At 35.7% G+C, this 14,864-nt stretch overlaps 7 protein-coding genes across 8 annotated transcripts; 4 read left to right on the top strand and 3 right to left on the bottom strand.

Moving 5' to 3' along the window:
* Positions 1-1,987: 1,987 nt before the first annotated feature.
* On the top strand, positions 1,988-2,591 carry LOC148174721 (endocuticle structural glycoprotein SgAbd-5-like). Its single transcript, XM_088036639.1, has 3 exons — positions 1,988-2,063; positions 2,118-2,227; positions 2,330-2,591. Exons 1-3 carry the CDS (start codon positions 2,055-2,057, stop codon positions 2,508-2,510), a joined length of 300 nt encoding a protein of 99 aa, XP_087892765.1. The 5' UTR covers positions 1,988-2,054; the 3' UTR covers positions 2,511-2,591.
* Positions 2,592-4,448: 1,857 nt separating this feature from the next.
* Positions 4,449-4,998, bottom strand: LOC148174720 (endocuticle structural glycoprotein SgAbd-5-like). 2 transcript variants are annotated; one of them, XM_088036307.1, is made up of 3 exons: positions 4,945-4,998; positions 4,777-4,892; positions 4,449-4,729 (listed from the first exon to the last, which is right to left on the bottom strand). In XM_088036307.1, the coding sequence occupies exons 1-3, from the start codon at positions 4,951-4,953 to the stop codon at positions 4,543-4,545; spliced, it is 312 nt and encodes a 103-aa protein (XP_087892433.1). In that variant the 5' UTR covers positions 4,954-4,998; the 3' UTR covers positions 4,449-4,542. The 2 variants fall into 2 exon arrangements, with proteins under 2 accessions (XP_087892433.1, XP_087892434.1); XM_088036308.1 differs by having other exon boundaries at positions 4,948-4,958.
* An 853-nt stretch (positions 4,999-5,851) lies between these two features.
* LOC148174719 (flexible cuticle protein 12-like) lies at positions 5,852-7,044 on the bottom strand. The gene is made up of 4 exons (XM_088035899.1): positions 7,036-7,044; positions 6,865-6,983; positions 6,171-6,819; positions 5,852-6,118 (listed from the first exon to the last, which is right to left on the bottom strand). Exons 1-3 carry the CDS (start codon positions 7,042-7,044, stop codon positions 6,633-6,635), a joined length of 315 nt encoding a protein of 104 aa, XP_087892025.1. The 3' UTR covers positions 5,852-6,118; positions 6,171-6,632.
* A 2,000-nt stretch (positions 7,045-9,044) lies between these two features.
* Positions 9,045-9,625, bottom strand: LOC148174718 (flexible cuticle protein 12-like). Its single transcript, XM_088035854.1, has 3 exons — positions 9,526-9,625; positions 9,364-9,482; positions 9,045-9,320 (listed from the first exon to the last, which is right to left on the bottom strand). Exons 1-3 carry the CDS (start codon positions 9,532-9,534, stop codon positions 9,128-9,130), a joined length of 321 nt encoding a protein of 106 aa, XP_087891980.1. The 5' UTR covers positions 9,535-9,625; the 3' UTR covers positions 9,045-9,127.
* A 41-nt stretch (positions 9,626-9,666) lies between these two features.
* LOC148174717 (larval cuticle protein 16/17-like) lies at positions 9,667-10,459 on the top strand. The gene is made up of 2 exons (XM_088035852.1): positions 9,667-10,028; positions 10,186-10,459. The coding sequence occupies exons 1-2, from the start codon at positions 9,907-9,909 to the stop codon at positions 10,385-10,387; spliced, it is 324 nt and encodes a 107-aa protein (XP_087891978.1). The 5' UTR covers positions 9,667-9,906; the 3' UTR covers positions 10,388-10,459.
* A 627-nt stretch (positions 10,460-11,086) lies between these two features.
* LOC148174716 (endocuticle structural glycoprotein SgAbd-2-like) lies at positions 11,087-11,832 on the top strand. Its single transcript, XM_088036905.1, has 3 exons — positions 11,087-11,101; positions 11,149-11,261; positions 11,310-11,832. The coding sequence occupies exons 1-3, from the start codon at positions 11,087-11,089 to the stop codon at positions 11,830-11,832; spliced, it is 651 nt and encodes a 216-aa protein (XP_087893031.1).
* Positions 11,833-12,462: 630 nt separating this feature from the next.
* On the top strand, positions 12,463-13,099 carry LOC148174715 (cuticle protein CP14.6-like). The gene is made up of 3 exons (XM_088036555.1): positions 12,463-12,546; positions 12,598-12,713; positions 12,771-13,099. Exons 1-3 carry the CDS (start codon positions 12,538-12,540, stop codon positions 13,024-13,026), a joined length of 381 nt encoding a protein of 126 aa, XP_087892681.1. The 5' UTR covers positions 12,463-12,537; the 3' UTR covers positions 13,027-13,099.
* Positions 13,100-14,864: the final 1,765 nt, after the last annotated feature.

The raw sequence follows: 14,864 nt of genomic DNA, 5'->3' as shown, positions 1-14,864 counted from the left end.
AACACGTCTGTATTTCTGGTTGTATACCATGCGCTAATCCCACAGTATAAACTGATAGCGAGAGTCTCTTATCTCATTAATTCAAACTGAAACACGACCATATCCTGCCCTCCCTCTCCATTATAAACTCCTAAAAATATGATTCTCTGGTTCTTTAAAAAAAGTAAAAGTCAGGTCCATTAAGGCTACAAATCGATCATATAGGTCAGAGTTCGTAATGTCTGCGACTTGTTATAAATGACAGCAGACGTTAAATCCTAGGAGAAAGTTTTTGTTCTTTTGAGGACGATCATCGCATGACGGGGCGTATCCGTCTCTCACGATCTAAACCGAAAAAGTGTCATAAATCGCACCCACGAAAAAAATACTAAAACAAAGGCGTCACCACAATTTTTCACTTTCATGCAAAGACAATATTGAATTATGCAAGAAAATGTTAATTTCACAGTTAGCTAATGTGATATTATAATAGTAAAGTTCATATATATCACCGAACCCGAGGATAAACAAGGACGCGAAGATGAAAGTTACTTCAAGGTTATATCCTATTTACCTTGGAACATCTTTACTTTCGTTTTCTTCGGACACGATGAAAAGTATTCTCTTACACAATTAAAAGTCTGTGAAGAAGATAATTACAGTTTGGTCGAGGAGCGAAAATTCGAACACCAAAAGAAATTATGAAAGAAGAATCTTTCTCATGCTTGGAGGAAGGTTAGAGAAGATGCTCACGCAAAACTATATCCGTATGAGATCACGAATTCAAATCAGAAAATGTTATGGGAAAACAATGCGATTTTTTATCGGATTGCAGTCTCGTTGATATCTTCATGAGGTTCATGAGATTCAAATCTGTCAAGGTTGGTTGACATTTAAAGCAGAAATTATGACTTAATCATTATTATTAATTGTAATTTTATTAGTAGTAAGTGGTGTTGACCAACTTGATGCTCTATTATCTTACACTCATTACAACCTCGCAACCTATAAAGGTCGTTCGCTTTATGCGGTTCTAAAACCAGGAATTTTTCATATAAAGTGCATGACTACGCAAGTTGAGGACCTCTGAACCTTATAAAAATTATAATTGGATTACTGTACTGCGCAACTTACCAATTAATGTAAAGGTTGATGACATAATGCGTACAAAAAGATTGTGATTCTAACTATAATAATAAGTACTTAGGTTTAGCGTGCTACATTTTGGCACCATTTCATCATTTGGCCCGCCTGACCCCCAGAGGTTCAAAGATTTAAAAGTGTCCATCAAACCTTTTGTACTGTTTCATCTGTTTGAATTGAACATCTGCACTCATCCATCACGTTCTAACATTATTTAAATGATAATATGCAACTGGTTAATTGCAATAAGTCTCACATTTTAAAATGTTAGCATGTCTTTGGATGATGCTCATCATTAATTATACGATATTAGAAATTGAAGTTGGATTTATTCTTTTTTATTTGAAATGTCAAGACTCTAACTATTACTGAATGTTTTGATTCGTGTTTATTTTTGTTTACTTGACATTGGATAGACTTATTTCCTTCTTTTACCAAATATTATCTGCAACAAGTTCAGGGCTCTTTCTCTTTTCATTCTCAGTTTTCATTTAATTGAGACAGTTGTTTCTCTAATAACATGTCCAGAAAACCGTTTAGTGCAAAAATCAACAAATAACTAATAATCCATGTCAAATATATTGATATTCAAAAATTATTATTTATTGCCAAATTACTAAAATTTAATTCCAAGGTAAATTACAAAGTGGCTTTACCAGTCACAAAAAATGATGGTTTGAGGTAAAATCAGCCAAAGCCAAACTAAATTTATGGCCTATAATTGCAACAAATTACGAGAATCAGGTTCCCATCTTCTTGCTACCGTCTCCATTAGATCACTTGATTGTTTACAAATAAGTGTATCATAAAAAACACTTATTTGCAAAAGGTGAAGTGTGAAGGATCATAAACAAACAGTGGGGACTTTGGATTTTGGTCTTACAAATTATATATAAATTCGAATCGCATTTTCTAAATTAGTAGTTTCAATCATGAGAGTGGTTAGTTTGCGGTTTGTTAAATACCTGCGGCTACTCTAATCCGTTTATCCTTAGGTTATCGTTATTTGCGTAGTTGTGGCTGTAGCCCTAGCTCGTCCCCAAAAAGACTCCCAGATTCTGCGATATGAAAACGAAAACATTGGAGTTGATGGTTATAAATTCGCGTAAGTTAAATAAAGTTTTATTTCTGTGATTTGTTAATTTAAAATTTTAATACATTAATATGACGTGAATTCAAAACTAAATAACTTTATATTTTTTGGTAGTTTTGAAACCAGCGACCCCATTTCCCGGTCTGAATCTGGAGAACTGAAAAATGCAGGAAGTGAGAACGAAGCTGTGGTAGTTCATGGAGAGTACACCTATACTGGTCCTGATGGTAAAACCCACACTGTTTCTTTCGTTGCGGATGAAAACGGTTTCCAACCACACACCAAGACCAGTTAAATGGACCATATTTATTATCCATGTTAATATGCTATTAATATATAAAATTCTGCAAAAATAAAATACGCAATTATGTTAGAATTAAGATTTTTTTTACTAAAGTTGACTTGGCGTATTAAAAACACATTAAAAGAAAAAGTAAAAAATATCTCTTCTAATGGGAGAATGTGACAATTTCCCAATTATCGGCAATAATAAGAGGACATTACATACTGTATGTATAAATTCCAGTCACGTTTTTAAAATTAGTAGTTTAAATCATGAGAGTTGTAAGTTTGTGGTGTATTAAGTACATCTACGGGTACTTTAATCTGTTTTTCTTTAGGTAATAATTGTTATTTGTGCTATTGTAGCTGTCGCACTAGCTAATCCCCAAAAGCATTCCCAGATTCTAGAGATTGAAACTGATGACTATTATGTTAATAGCCGTAAGAGAAATAATATAGTGTACATAACAACTTTTCATAATTGTTGAGATTTATAAAACCAGCGACCCTATTTTCCAGGTTAAAACTGAAGAATTGAAAACTGAAGGAAGTGAGAATCAAGCTGAGCCAGCCCGAGGAGAGTACACTCATACTGGCCCTGATGGTACGAATTACACTGTTCCTTTCGTTGCCGATGGAGACGGTTTTCAACCACAATTCCCAACGAAATATACCGCATTTTCGTATTTAATGTTGATATGTAATATTGTGCAAAAATAAAAACGCAGTTATGTATAAATTTGCATTTTTCTTAGGTAGGTTGAGCGAATTAGACATTCTTATTTGATGTTTTATAAGATGTTAACATCTTTCAACAGCGACCTTGTCATAGTTTTGATATTATAATTTTTTTAATTGAGTTAATATTCACAAAAGTAACCAATTAATCATGCAGTTGATGGCAGTGGTTTTTGGGTGGGCTACACGGTGTGTTGCAATGACTTGTTTACAAAGTTGCAGATTGGTGATAATCGAGCGACGAATAAATTTATTTCGGTGAAAACATGTATTTTATTAAGTATGAATCCGAGCTATAGCGAACCGAGAAGTGACCCTACTTCTCCTACACATTCATCAATTTTAAAATTTGGTGATTTTAAATAAAATTAAACTACTCACCGCCATGTTATGACCCCGGAAGTAATTACCTTTTTCTTCAAACATTCGAACTATAACCTCTCTTTATTTACCTGCTCCTCCATTTTTACTCTCCAAAGTATTCAAAAGGTATTTCATGTAAACTTGAATGAAATCATCAGTCATCACTTGAGTTTAGAGCATTTATTAAAGTCCCAAAGCAAAACCAGAATTCAATGGTCAAAATTATTATTTTATTAATGCGATGCATTCAAATTAATCTAGTTACTACTACATACTGCCAACTTAAGAAATAAATTACCCCACAAAAAAATCAAACTAGCGCATAATTTTTTAAAAACATTAAAAATTCAGAAAACTGCTGAATTGCCAACTACTCCAAAAAATTATTTCCGACAGAAAAATGCTCTGAATTTATTTTTATTTAAACTTTTTGGAAATTTCTGGAAGCGGAACTAAAAAGTTGGCATTATGCAATGACAGTTGTTTAAAAAAGTGACGTCATTGTTTGTGACACATTTTTTAAGAGCATAGAAAGTGTGTTTGTGTGGCAGTTTGAGTTGGAGCCCCCACGTTTTCGTCAAGTGGGGGTGAGTAGGTTTAATTCTGTGGTGATTTATAGGGGGGCGCGCAATTTAATTTTTTTGCAATTAAAGAATTTATTTGGTTATAGGCATTTTTGCCCCAAAGAATAGAAATTACGCCACGTTTTGTTTGTGCAACTTTTCTTCTGAAGAGGCCCCCTTTTGGCCTTAGAGCTAGGCAAGAAATAACGTTGACCCAAAAGTGTTGAAATACCCATTATGATTGTACCGCAGGCACTCTTTCAAGTGTCGTTAAATCAAACAATGTGTTTTAAGTTGTCTCAATATATTTGTAAGACATTTGTAAGATGTTACAGTGCTCTTAAATACAGGTGCATCAATGAAAGTTGGTATATCTCCGAATTATTTCTTCGCCGTCTTGGTGCTTGGTCTGAACCCATTTTCATCAGCGACAAAAGTAACAGTGTGAGTTTTTCCATCGGGACCCACATAACTATATTCACCATGGACAATGATGGCTTCGTTTTCGGTCCCTGCATTGGTCAGTTCTCCCGTTTCAGATCTGGAGATGGGATCACTGGTTTCATAGCTAAAAGAAAATTCTTAGATAACCTACCTCTATTGGCGAAAACAAACCTGAATTTATAACCATCAATGCCGATGTTCTCATTTTCATATTTCAAAATTTGTGCATCGCGTCCTTGTTGGGGCGCCGCGACGGCTACTGCTACAACAGCAAACAAAACAGCTACCTAAAACACAGAAGAAATTACCATGATAGTCTTCGTCTTCACTAGCACTAACCACTTTCATGATTCGCAAATAGTCGTACTAATATGGGCACGGAGTGGCTTTAGATTTATATACTTTGTATAAAAACCACCTGAAAAAACCCCACTATTATCGGAGGAGAGAATCCTTCACATTTCACCTTTCGGAATTATTAATTTCTAAAGATTCGATGCGTTTTTGTGCAACTGCGAAATTACCGAAGATGAGCAAAGGTGGCGGGATGCAAGCGTCCAATTGAACAAGAGGTGTTATGTCATTCTTCTACTGGTATTCTTCTGTTCTCGAGACATTCAGATTGTTGACATTCAAACAGGATGATTAGCTAGTTTATTTGAGAATTAATTAACGATTTGTGCAATACAGTTTTGATGAGAAATGATTGATTGTGTTGATGTGTTGATGGAAATGACAACGAGCTTGTCCCAAATTTTTGAATTTTTCCTTGCGGAAATAAGAGTAATCCCTTTCTAAAACGCTTCTCTTCCGTTTATATTTACATAAAGTTAATAAGAATTTTAAATTTTCTTTGTCCAACATAATTTTTGTGGCGTAAATTTTTAAACGTGAACTTTTTTTGCTCTGGGCTGTGTTATAAAATTAATCCTTGTTATGGATTGTGGATAATAGCATTATGAAATAACAGCTTAAACTGACGATTAGAGGTGATTAATGTTTTTGGCGTTTTTGTGCTTGCTGATAACCTCTAATTATATTATTTTTCTTCAGTTTACATTTTTAATATCTTTGGTAAATAAACAATTTTTTGTATCGACATATTTTTTTAGTCAGAACAATACAATGAGCTCAAAACCAAAAAGGTTTTTCTTGCCAAAGGAGGAGCTCAGATTTAATAAAAAAATATAGTAAAAATTTTGTCTGTTAATACATGCATACGGGGTGTACAGTAGTAAAAAAAAACTTTTTGAATGCATCAGGATTTATTATTTCTAACAAATGTCATAACACGTATGTTGTTGTAATATAGTTAAAACCCTTTTCCCCAATATTAAAAGTAAGTTTTCTAGTTAAAACAAAAGTTGCTGCATAACCTCATTAACATAAAAATTTACAACTAGAAATTAAGTCCAATATCCAGGCCGTGTCCATCGTCGTGTTGATTCTAGTAAATAGACTTGTAGTCTACAACCTAACGTCTAGGTATCTTGATTGTTGGGCAAGTTGCCACCTGAAACAAAACGATCAATAAATTGTTAAATGACAATAATCAGCTAACCGACCACTTGAAGTGATGGCAACTGCTTTAATGTCATAAAGAAGATGAGGTTTTTATAGTTATTAAAAATAGTCTCCCTACTACTCATACTGACCATCTTTTTACATTTTGTCATTAAATGACCACTTAACCTTTATTTTTTAAATTAAATCGAGTTTTTCGGAATTCCAGTCGTCCTTTGTCACAAATCTGATTCAGGATCTAACAAAAATTTTCAGGTTTTAAGCACTCAATTAATGTAATCGCTTAATCGAGTGAAAGTTCAAGGACGTGAAGATGATGATGTAAGGTGAAGATAAGCCAAAGTAGGTTGGCTGTGCAATAATAAACAATGAGAAATAAATAACCAATACGTATATTTATAAAGTAATTTTACAGATATATTGTTGAATGTCAACAGTACTTATAAATATCAATTGGTAGAGTTGCTGTACAAGAAAACTTAACAACGGTCAAAATTCATGGTCTAGTGGGGAATATGGGCGCCTTGGGGTTGGAAGCCGTTTTCGTCAGCGATGTACTGGACAGTGTACGTAACTCCATCAGTACCAACAAACGAGAATTGTCCACGAACCACCAGACTCTCATCTTCACGTCCTTCGTTCTTCACCTCTCCTTGTTCGTCAGCGGAAATGCCGTTGCTAGTTTCGTAGCTAAAACCAACACTTTTAGTGATGTCCATTAACTTTTAATCTCACCTGTATTTAAATCCACCGACGCCGATGTTATCAGAATCCGCACGAACGATTTGAGCGTCGGCGTCACGACCCTGAGGTCTAGCCAAAGCGACGGCCAAGAGGGCAGCAATAACGACGATCTAAAACAACAACCAGTAAGCACACTTTCAACGAAATAACTGAAAAACTAACAACTTTCATGATTGATGAAGACTAATTTAGGGATGGCATCGCTTCGATTTATATAGTTTCGAAAAACTTGCGAAAATCTCCCCTCTTAAGGTAGCATCCTTCACATTATTTTTACTAAACCATCCCATAATAATTTAAAATGGCCAGTTCACCTTTACGGACTAGTTTCAAAAGATTCATGGTGTTTTTATGCAACGATACGAAACTCATCCGGACATCTCTTATTTGTTCACTTCTTAGGAGACCATCGGAGCGTTTTGTTCTCACGACGACGTTGTGACTCTTGAGGAATGTCTTAAGATTCCGGGAATAATTAACCAATGTTCAAAACTACTCAAATCTATTGACCTTTCGGAGTTTATGTAATTTGTCAATTCTGAACCCACGTCCAATTTGGGATGGATAATTTTTGCTTAATTGAAATGTTGGAGGATAATCTTTCATCGGTTAATTATTCTTAGTTGAGTTAATTTGCAGTAGCTGAGCTTAAACACAGGGTGTTTAGCTTCTCACGTTATAAGACGGAAGCGTTACGCCATGTGTTAATCAGTTTGATTGCAAATTGGTTTTGGAAATAATTAGAGATTGCTTTCGCAATAAGAATGTGAGTTATTGGATCGTAGTGTCACTATCATTTTATTGCTACCACTATGAAAACAGCTCTCACATGCCCAACCCTTAAAATAAAAAAAAAAAAATAACGATTCATCTCAGAACTGATGTTTTTTCAAATTTACAAACTAAATGACCAATCAACTCCCTTTTAACATAATATTTGTAATATTTATTTATACGCGTACTTGAATATTCATATATGGAACTTGTGCAATACAGGTAAATCAACTGTGACTGTTAACATTTTTTGTCTGCATTCATTTGTCTGGTTTCAACCATCACCGCGACTTTTTCATTTTCTTTCAAATCCGTTAAAAATAGTTTATTACGTGAACAAGTCAGTAAATTATTCAAGAAAATGAGGACGCGCGGGCAATACTTAACACAAACGACAATAACGACGAGGATGAGATCCATCTTTTACATTAAATCCACGTTGATATTTCCATAAGAATGACCTTGGCAGCTATCTGAAAATTATTGTTATTGATTCAGAATGTGACTCCTATTACATAAAATCCTAATCGAAAGTCTGGTCCTAAAATCCACTTAATTTTAATGTTGGTTAGAATTTTATTAGCACCCGAATTTTCATGTAAGAATGTTATTGCGCTAAGAATAGTTTAAATGTCTTTTATGAAATTGTAGTGGGCGTGTGATAGCATTTCTTTAAGGCCGCAAGTTTCTATTTAAAGGTGGGAATAGTTGTTTAACCAAAATTTTGGTACTCTGTAATTTTTATTAACTATTTGACACTGATAGATTAATAACAGTTTTTTAAAATTGAATAATTGCTTATTATGTATCTTTTTCCTTATAATTATAATTAACACATTTTCACATTTCAATTTTATGTTAACCAAGTTGTACAGTTTTGTGCTTGATGATGTACGATAAATTATTATTCGAAGTGTTCGTATTTTAATTTTCCATTCAATAGTACAACAACCTATCGTAATATCTATAACGTAATAGCTCATCTGTTTCAGATGCTCAGATAACGCTGTCATGGTAAATTAAGAAACCAGCACCCATTTATGGCTCTATTAGCATATGCACGGATCGAAAAAGTCTCGTCTTTTAAAACCTGAAAAATTAGAAAAAACTGAAATTGTTAGTTAGAAATGCGAAGGACGTTGTTAATTTTAGCGCTCATGTAAATGCCACTTTGATAACATTTCCGGCCATCTTATCTTTTTATTTTACTTTCTAAGACTTGCCTTGACCGTCTGATTTTGATTTTGACCACAAAATGACCCATTGGAAAAAATTCTCAGTACAACATGATAAAACAGTGTTGTAGGAATGTAACTTTCCCTCACTAATGTCATCGCATAAAATTATAAAAGCTTGCGCAAGATGATGGGCTTTGTGCTGGCGCAATAAAATAAAACTATTAGTATGTATTTTTTATTTTATATTTACATTTCATAAATAATTTACAGTTTTATAAAAACTGTTTGATGGCAGTCACAGCTCAAGGGCTTTTGGGGATGTGCGCTCCTTGGGGTTGGAACCCGTTTTCGTCGGCGATGTAGGTCACTGTATACGTGACTCCATCGAGTCCTACGAAGGAGAACTGTCCTCGAACCGAGATGGATTCGTTTTCAGTTCCAGCGTTCTGGAGTTGTCCTTGTTCCTGGGCGGAAGTCCCATCGCTTGTCTCGTAACTATAAAAAATTAGAATAGCCCTTTTGATGTTTGACTACTTACGCATAGTTGTATCCATCCAATCCAATATTGTCACTTTCGTACTTGACGATTTGGGCATTTTTGTAGTCCGTTTGAGGCGCAGCGGCGGCACAAGCCACAAGAACGACCAAAGCTGAAATCTACTGAAAAATTATGATAATCCGATTTTCAGTCAAGTCTTACCAATTTCATTTTGTACTTATTGACCACGATAGCAACTGAAGATGAGATGAAGGTTCACGCTTTTATATAAGAATATCCCTGTACTGCCCAGACTGTATTTACCATCGCTGCGTGTTTTCGCTGACATTTACCACCACCTCTGATCCCATCATTATTTTGGCATTGTGATCTCAAAGTTCATTTATACAAAGAAACGTGGCTGCCGGTTGACCCCTCGCCTCTGGCTACAGATGGTACATTTTATTCTGGCATGGAAACGCCAAATCCTGGACTCATTTATCGTCCAAAGACCTTCGCTAAATTGAAGAAGTCGACCTCGGGTGTTTTTTTTTCGATCTTTAGGTATTAAAACTGGATCAGTTTCGAGCTTCTTTAATAGCAATGGAAGCGTCCTTCAGTGTCGTCTTGCTTTTCGCGTTCTTCCATGTCGTTTATAACCTTCCGGCCAACAATGGAATTCTTTTTCACCAAAGCCAAACTCGTGACGATGGCTACCAGTTCGAGTAAGTCCCTTTTTCTCCAAAAAAAAAATGTTAATTAATTCATAAATGAACCAAGGTCTTTGATCATTGCTGAAGATGAGTTGAATGGTAATGTCGTGTAATGTTTGAAATTCTTGCGTGAAAAAAACAAGGTGTGGGAACACATTAATTTTTTTAGATACAAAGCGGAGGATGGATCACGTCGCCAAGAAACAGGAACGTTGGTTTATAAAGACAATGAAACAGAGCCGGTTCTGCATGTGAAGGGCGTCTACGAGTATTTCGATGGTAATGGACGGAAGTATGTGGTGCGATATGAGGCTGATGATCGAGGAACCAGACGAGAGGGCGATGTCGTGCCACCGAAAGTGAAAAATTAATTGCTGGGTCATTGACGATTATGTAACGGTGAAATAGTAATAGCTGCTAATAAATCACGTTTGTTAAATGCTTTCGCTGCTTTTGTTGACGAAAGAAACTGAAAACTTAAGAGGTGTTTTATTGGTTGCCTATAATAATATCTCTCTGAAGGGAAAAAAAGAAATATAAAATGTGGCAGTGTTAGTTAACACTTACTAATGAAGAATTGATCTCAGGATTATATTTACGATACTGGTCCTGTTTAAGTCGCCTCATTTCGTTTTATTCTAATTCTGTAACCGATGACATTTTGAGATGCTAATATTTAATTCGAACTTTTTAAACAAGATCTAAAGACATTAACGATGTGTTGCTCTTTTCGTGAAATTAAGTCTGACCTTGTGACTTGGCCTGTGAAAACAACATAACGCACAAATCTGTAATTTCTCTTTGAAATCGGACAAAAAATCGAAAACAGGTGGAAAATAACGAGCTAATCTCACGCAATAAACTCGAAAACTTATCAACTTGCTGACAAGCTTGGTAATGTATCACAGTACAACTCATCGCCTATACATAATTATCATAAAATTGAGAAGAAACGGCTCCACCTTTGAGTGTTATGTTAATAGGAGAGATTTTGGAAACTGATCCCTAGTGGGGTTGACAAATATAAAAAAAGTTTAGTTCCGATCGTTGTTAGTATCGCTTCCTTCGCAATGGCTTTCAAAACCGTAAGAAATTTGCTATAGCCCTGCTAAAGTTAACTTTGTCATTTTAGGGTATTTTGGGTGCTCTCTTTTTTTGCTGCAGTTTGGCATTAGAAGACTCGAGAGTCGCCAAAATTGTGGATTTTCAGTTAGAAAACACTCCACATGGACACTATTTTTATCGGTAATCTTTTACTAATCGTCAATCGTTGTCTTACAGTGCAATTTTAAGGTTTGAGAGCAGTGACGGTACTACCCGCGAAGAAGAAGGTAACGTCCTTGACGAAAACGTTGAAGATTCTCCAGTAATCGTCAAAGGCTCATATTCCTACAGTGACGAAACAGGAAAAGTTTACACAGTGCGATACGTAGCGGACGAAAACGGATTTCATCCTGAAGGGGATCACATTCAAGTTCCAGCTTACGTGGTAAATCCTAATCCTGTTAAAATCGCATTGAATCCTGTTCCTGTTAAAATCCAACGTCCTGTGACTCCTATTCAGTTTCTTCCCACTACTCCAAGACCTCATTTTGCTCCGGAGCGACGACTTCAGGTTAATTCGTTTTCAACCACTGCCAGACCGGAATTAGCCTCCAGTACCAGGATTCAGATACCCATTGATGGGGCGAATGGGGCGACTGCTAAACCAGTGGCTTTTAGCGATTTAGATAGGAAACTACAAAGTTCTATTGTGAATTTGTTGGCTAGTGGACATGGAAGAGGGTTTGAGGCGGGGGCTGTAAATTCTATTTGAGGTTTTCTTTTTGTTGTTGTTACATTTATTTGAGAGTTTATTTTTAATAAAGTTATTTAAAGGAAATTTTGTTACATTTTTACCTTGTTTCTAGATTTTTGCAACAAATTACATATAATCAGTGTCTTGTATTGAATTAATGATTGACAGTTCACATCTAATTAAAGGAAATGCTTTTGTGTAAATATATGATGCAAAAGTTAGGTATTATTATTCGCGAGATTTTCTTAGGAAGAAGTTTTTCGTCATTTGGGTCAATTTTTTGATACTTTTGTTAGTTTTTATTATACAACTGCCTCTGCATCTAATTTGACCTCATTACACCAGGAAAGCACATATTTCAAGCAGATTCGCCCACACGTTCCGCAACCAGTCTTCAATTTACGGCCAAAGTTCAACACTTGAGCGTTAAGATTCTTTTTAATTCTTTACGAAATTACCCAATTTTTGTTAATACCTGATAATAAACACTGTTGTCTATTTTGTAAAATTCCATTGCCGGCCTTCACCTAGAGACTATGAAAACAAAATAACTATATACCTATCTAAAGAATAAAAAAAATGCTTATTAGTCTTGTGGTGCAACAGTGTTCCATTTGTCGCAAAATGGGGGGCCCCCATTGTGGGGATGGCTTCTGAAAGGTACGGTATATAAAGAACGTCATTAGGTAAGTTATTTAATGCATAATTTCGCTGATCATCATCATGAAGACGGTGAGTACAGTTAACCACACGAAAGTGAATGTTCATGTGTTCCATTTGCAGATTTTGATTGTTTTGTTCATTGCTGGAGCGGCCTTTGCAAGGCCCCAAAACCCTCAGGACGCCTACATCACCCGCTACGATAACGACAACGGTGGTTATGGAGGATACTCCTTTGCGTAAGTCTCATTTTTATTTTTTAATTTCATTTATTAATGATAACTTATTATTTTCAGAGTGGAAACCAGCGATGGATTTAGACACGACCAAACCGGCGAACTCCGCGATGCAGGGACTGAAAACGAAGTCCTAGTGATGCGAGGGTCGTACTCTTACATTGGCCCCGACGGTGTGACTTATACGGTAGTCTACACTGCTGATGAGAATGGATTCCAACCGGAAGGTGAACACATACCTCCGTCAGCAGGTGTGAAGAAGCTTGGGATACCCTCGGCGGCACAAGCATCCCTAATCGGGGGAGGGTTAGGTTGAGCTCGTCTCCGCCGCTATGCCCCATCTTGAGACTGTGTATATACTTACCATAAATAAAGATTTTTTATTATAAGCCAGTTATATAAGTGACTCCTGACCTATACTATTTTTATTCGAACCGGGTTATTTTCTTGATGGGTCGCCGTTACCTAACGATGGTATTTAAATGACGTAATGACGGTTGAGAAAAAAATTTCCTAATCGCTCATCAGTGGAAAATCCGAGATTTGGTTTTAAAAAAGTGACCTCTATTGAGGATCGATTCAAGGACATGTCCAAATGAGTTTTCACATGCGATTTTGATCTTAAGCTCATTTTTTTTAATTCATTATAACGAAAGCAGTGTCGAGTAGGTCAAATTTCACTTGGAATATTTATGATATTTTTTCGACGATTTTAAAAGAATAGATTTCCTTATTGGGAAGTAGGTGGCTAGTATTTGTTTTATGATGTTATTTGTGCAACGACGCTCATAAATGTCTAAATTACATAACTTAATTGTCGGCTCAGAGATTCTTCCATTGAAAGTGTCAAAATTTAGATTATTTCCCACTTGCGTTACTTAATGAGGGAACGAACAGTGGGAATAATTAGAATTTGTATGCAAGTTACGGTCGTTATTTATAAATGCCAAATTCATTACGGCACATCTATCTAGATTAGAGCGGTGGCGTTTCCCAATTTCGTACTTGTGCCGAAATATATCACCGTTTGCGCTTGTTACATAAACACTCAAATTTTTAAAATAGTCACGAGTTGATCAAATTTGACCAACCTGATCAAAAGTACACTGACGGCCAAAAATGTTCATCCATGTTTGAAATCCAGATTTACACGACTAAAGAGGCATTTTGTACCAGTTGACTTTTGACCGCCACTGTAACTCTACGAAAGCGTATGTTTTCTTGATCGCACGAATATGACTCAGACGAAGAATCTAAACTCATTTCAGCCGCTTTTCCTGTCAGTTATATAAATCATCATGATTGAAGCACCGACAAAGGGCTCATTTGTCGAAGATAATTTGCTTTCAAAGAGATGTTTGAATATAAACGTGATTGCAAAACGATAGAAATGATAGAGTTATTCAACAATAATCACAATGCATTGATATTTCCAATTCCAGGTAAAAGTGTTCAAAATTTTATTACAGCAATTAGAGTTGTGTGAAACAATAGTTGACCTAACAATAGATCCATAAACTGAAACAATATGTTTCTTAATTTTATATTTTTGACGAATTTTGAAATAAATTTTTAAATTTAAGACTAATTAAAAACTGCGGGTTTCTCAATGAAAATAAATGGAGGGATCACCAGTAAATTGTTAATATAAAAGCGAAGTTTTTTTGATTAATTTAGTAAAAAGAATTCATCATGAAGGTAAAGAATGGTACCAACACTTGTTCGAATATTTAGTTTTTCTTGTAGATTTTGCTGCTGTTGAGTGCACTTTTGTGTGGTGTTCTAACAAGACCAAACAACCCGAATCCAGGGTATAACCCTCACTATTACAACCCCAATTACCGTCCAGGGTACAATCCTTACTACAACCCATATTATCATCAGGCCTCCATCGTCAGGTATCACAACGACAACCCAGGAAATGGACAATACTCTTTCGGGTACCAATCAATCTCCCTTGTACTTCCACTAAAAAGGTCTTTTTCAGTTTTGAGTCCAACGATGGTACTCGACACGACCAGTCAGGTTTCCTTGCAAATCCTGGAACCCCTCACGAAGCTATAGCCGTGAAGGGCTCTTATTCTTACGTTGGTCCTGATGGTAAAACTTATACTGTTTTTTACACCGCTGACGAAAACGGCTTTCGCCCAGAAG

This window comes from Gnatocerus cornutus, chromosome 5 (assembly GCF_029298725.1).
Source record: "Gnatocerus cornutus isolate USDA-ARS CGAHR chromosome 5, icGnaCorn1.1, whole genome shotgun sequence".
Lineage (NCBI taxonomy): Eukaryota > Metazoa > Arthropoda > Insecta > Coleoptera > Tenebrionidae > Gnatocerus > Gnatocerus cornutus.
Note: the sequence above shows the minus strand (reverse complement) of the source record. Positions and strands in the feature narration are given on the sequence as shown.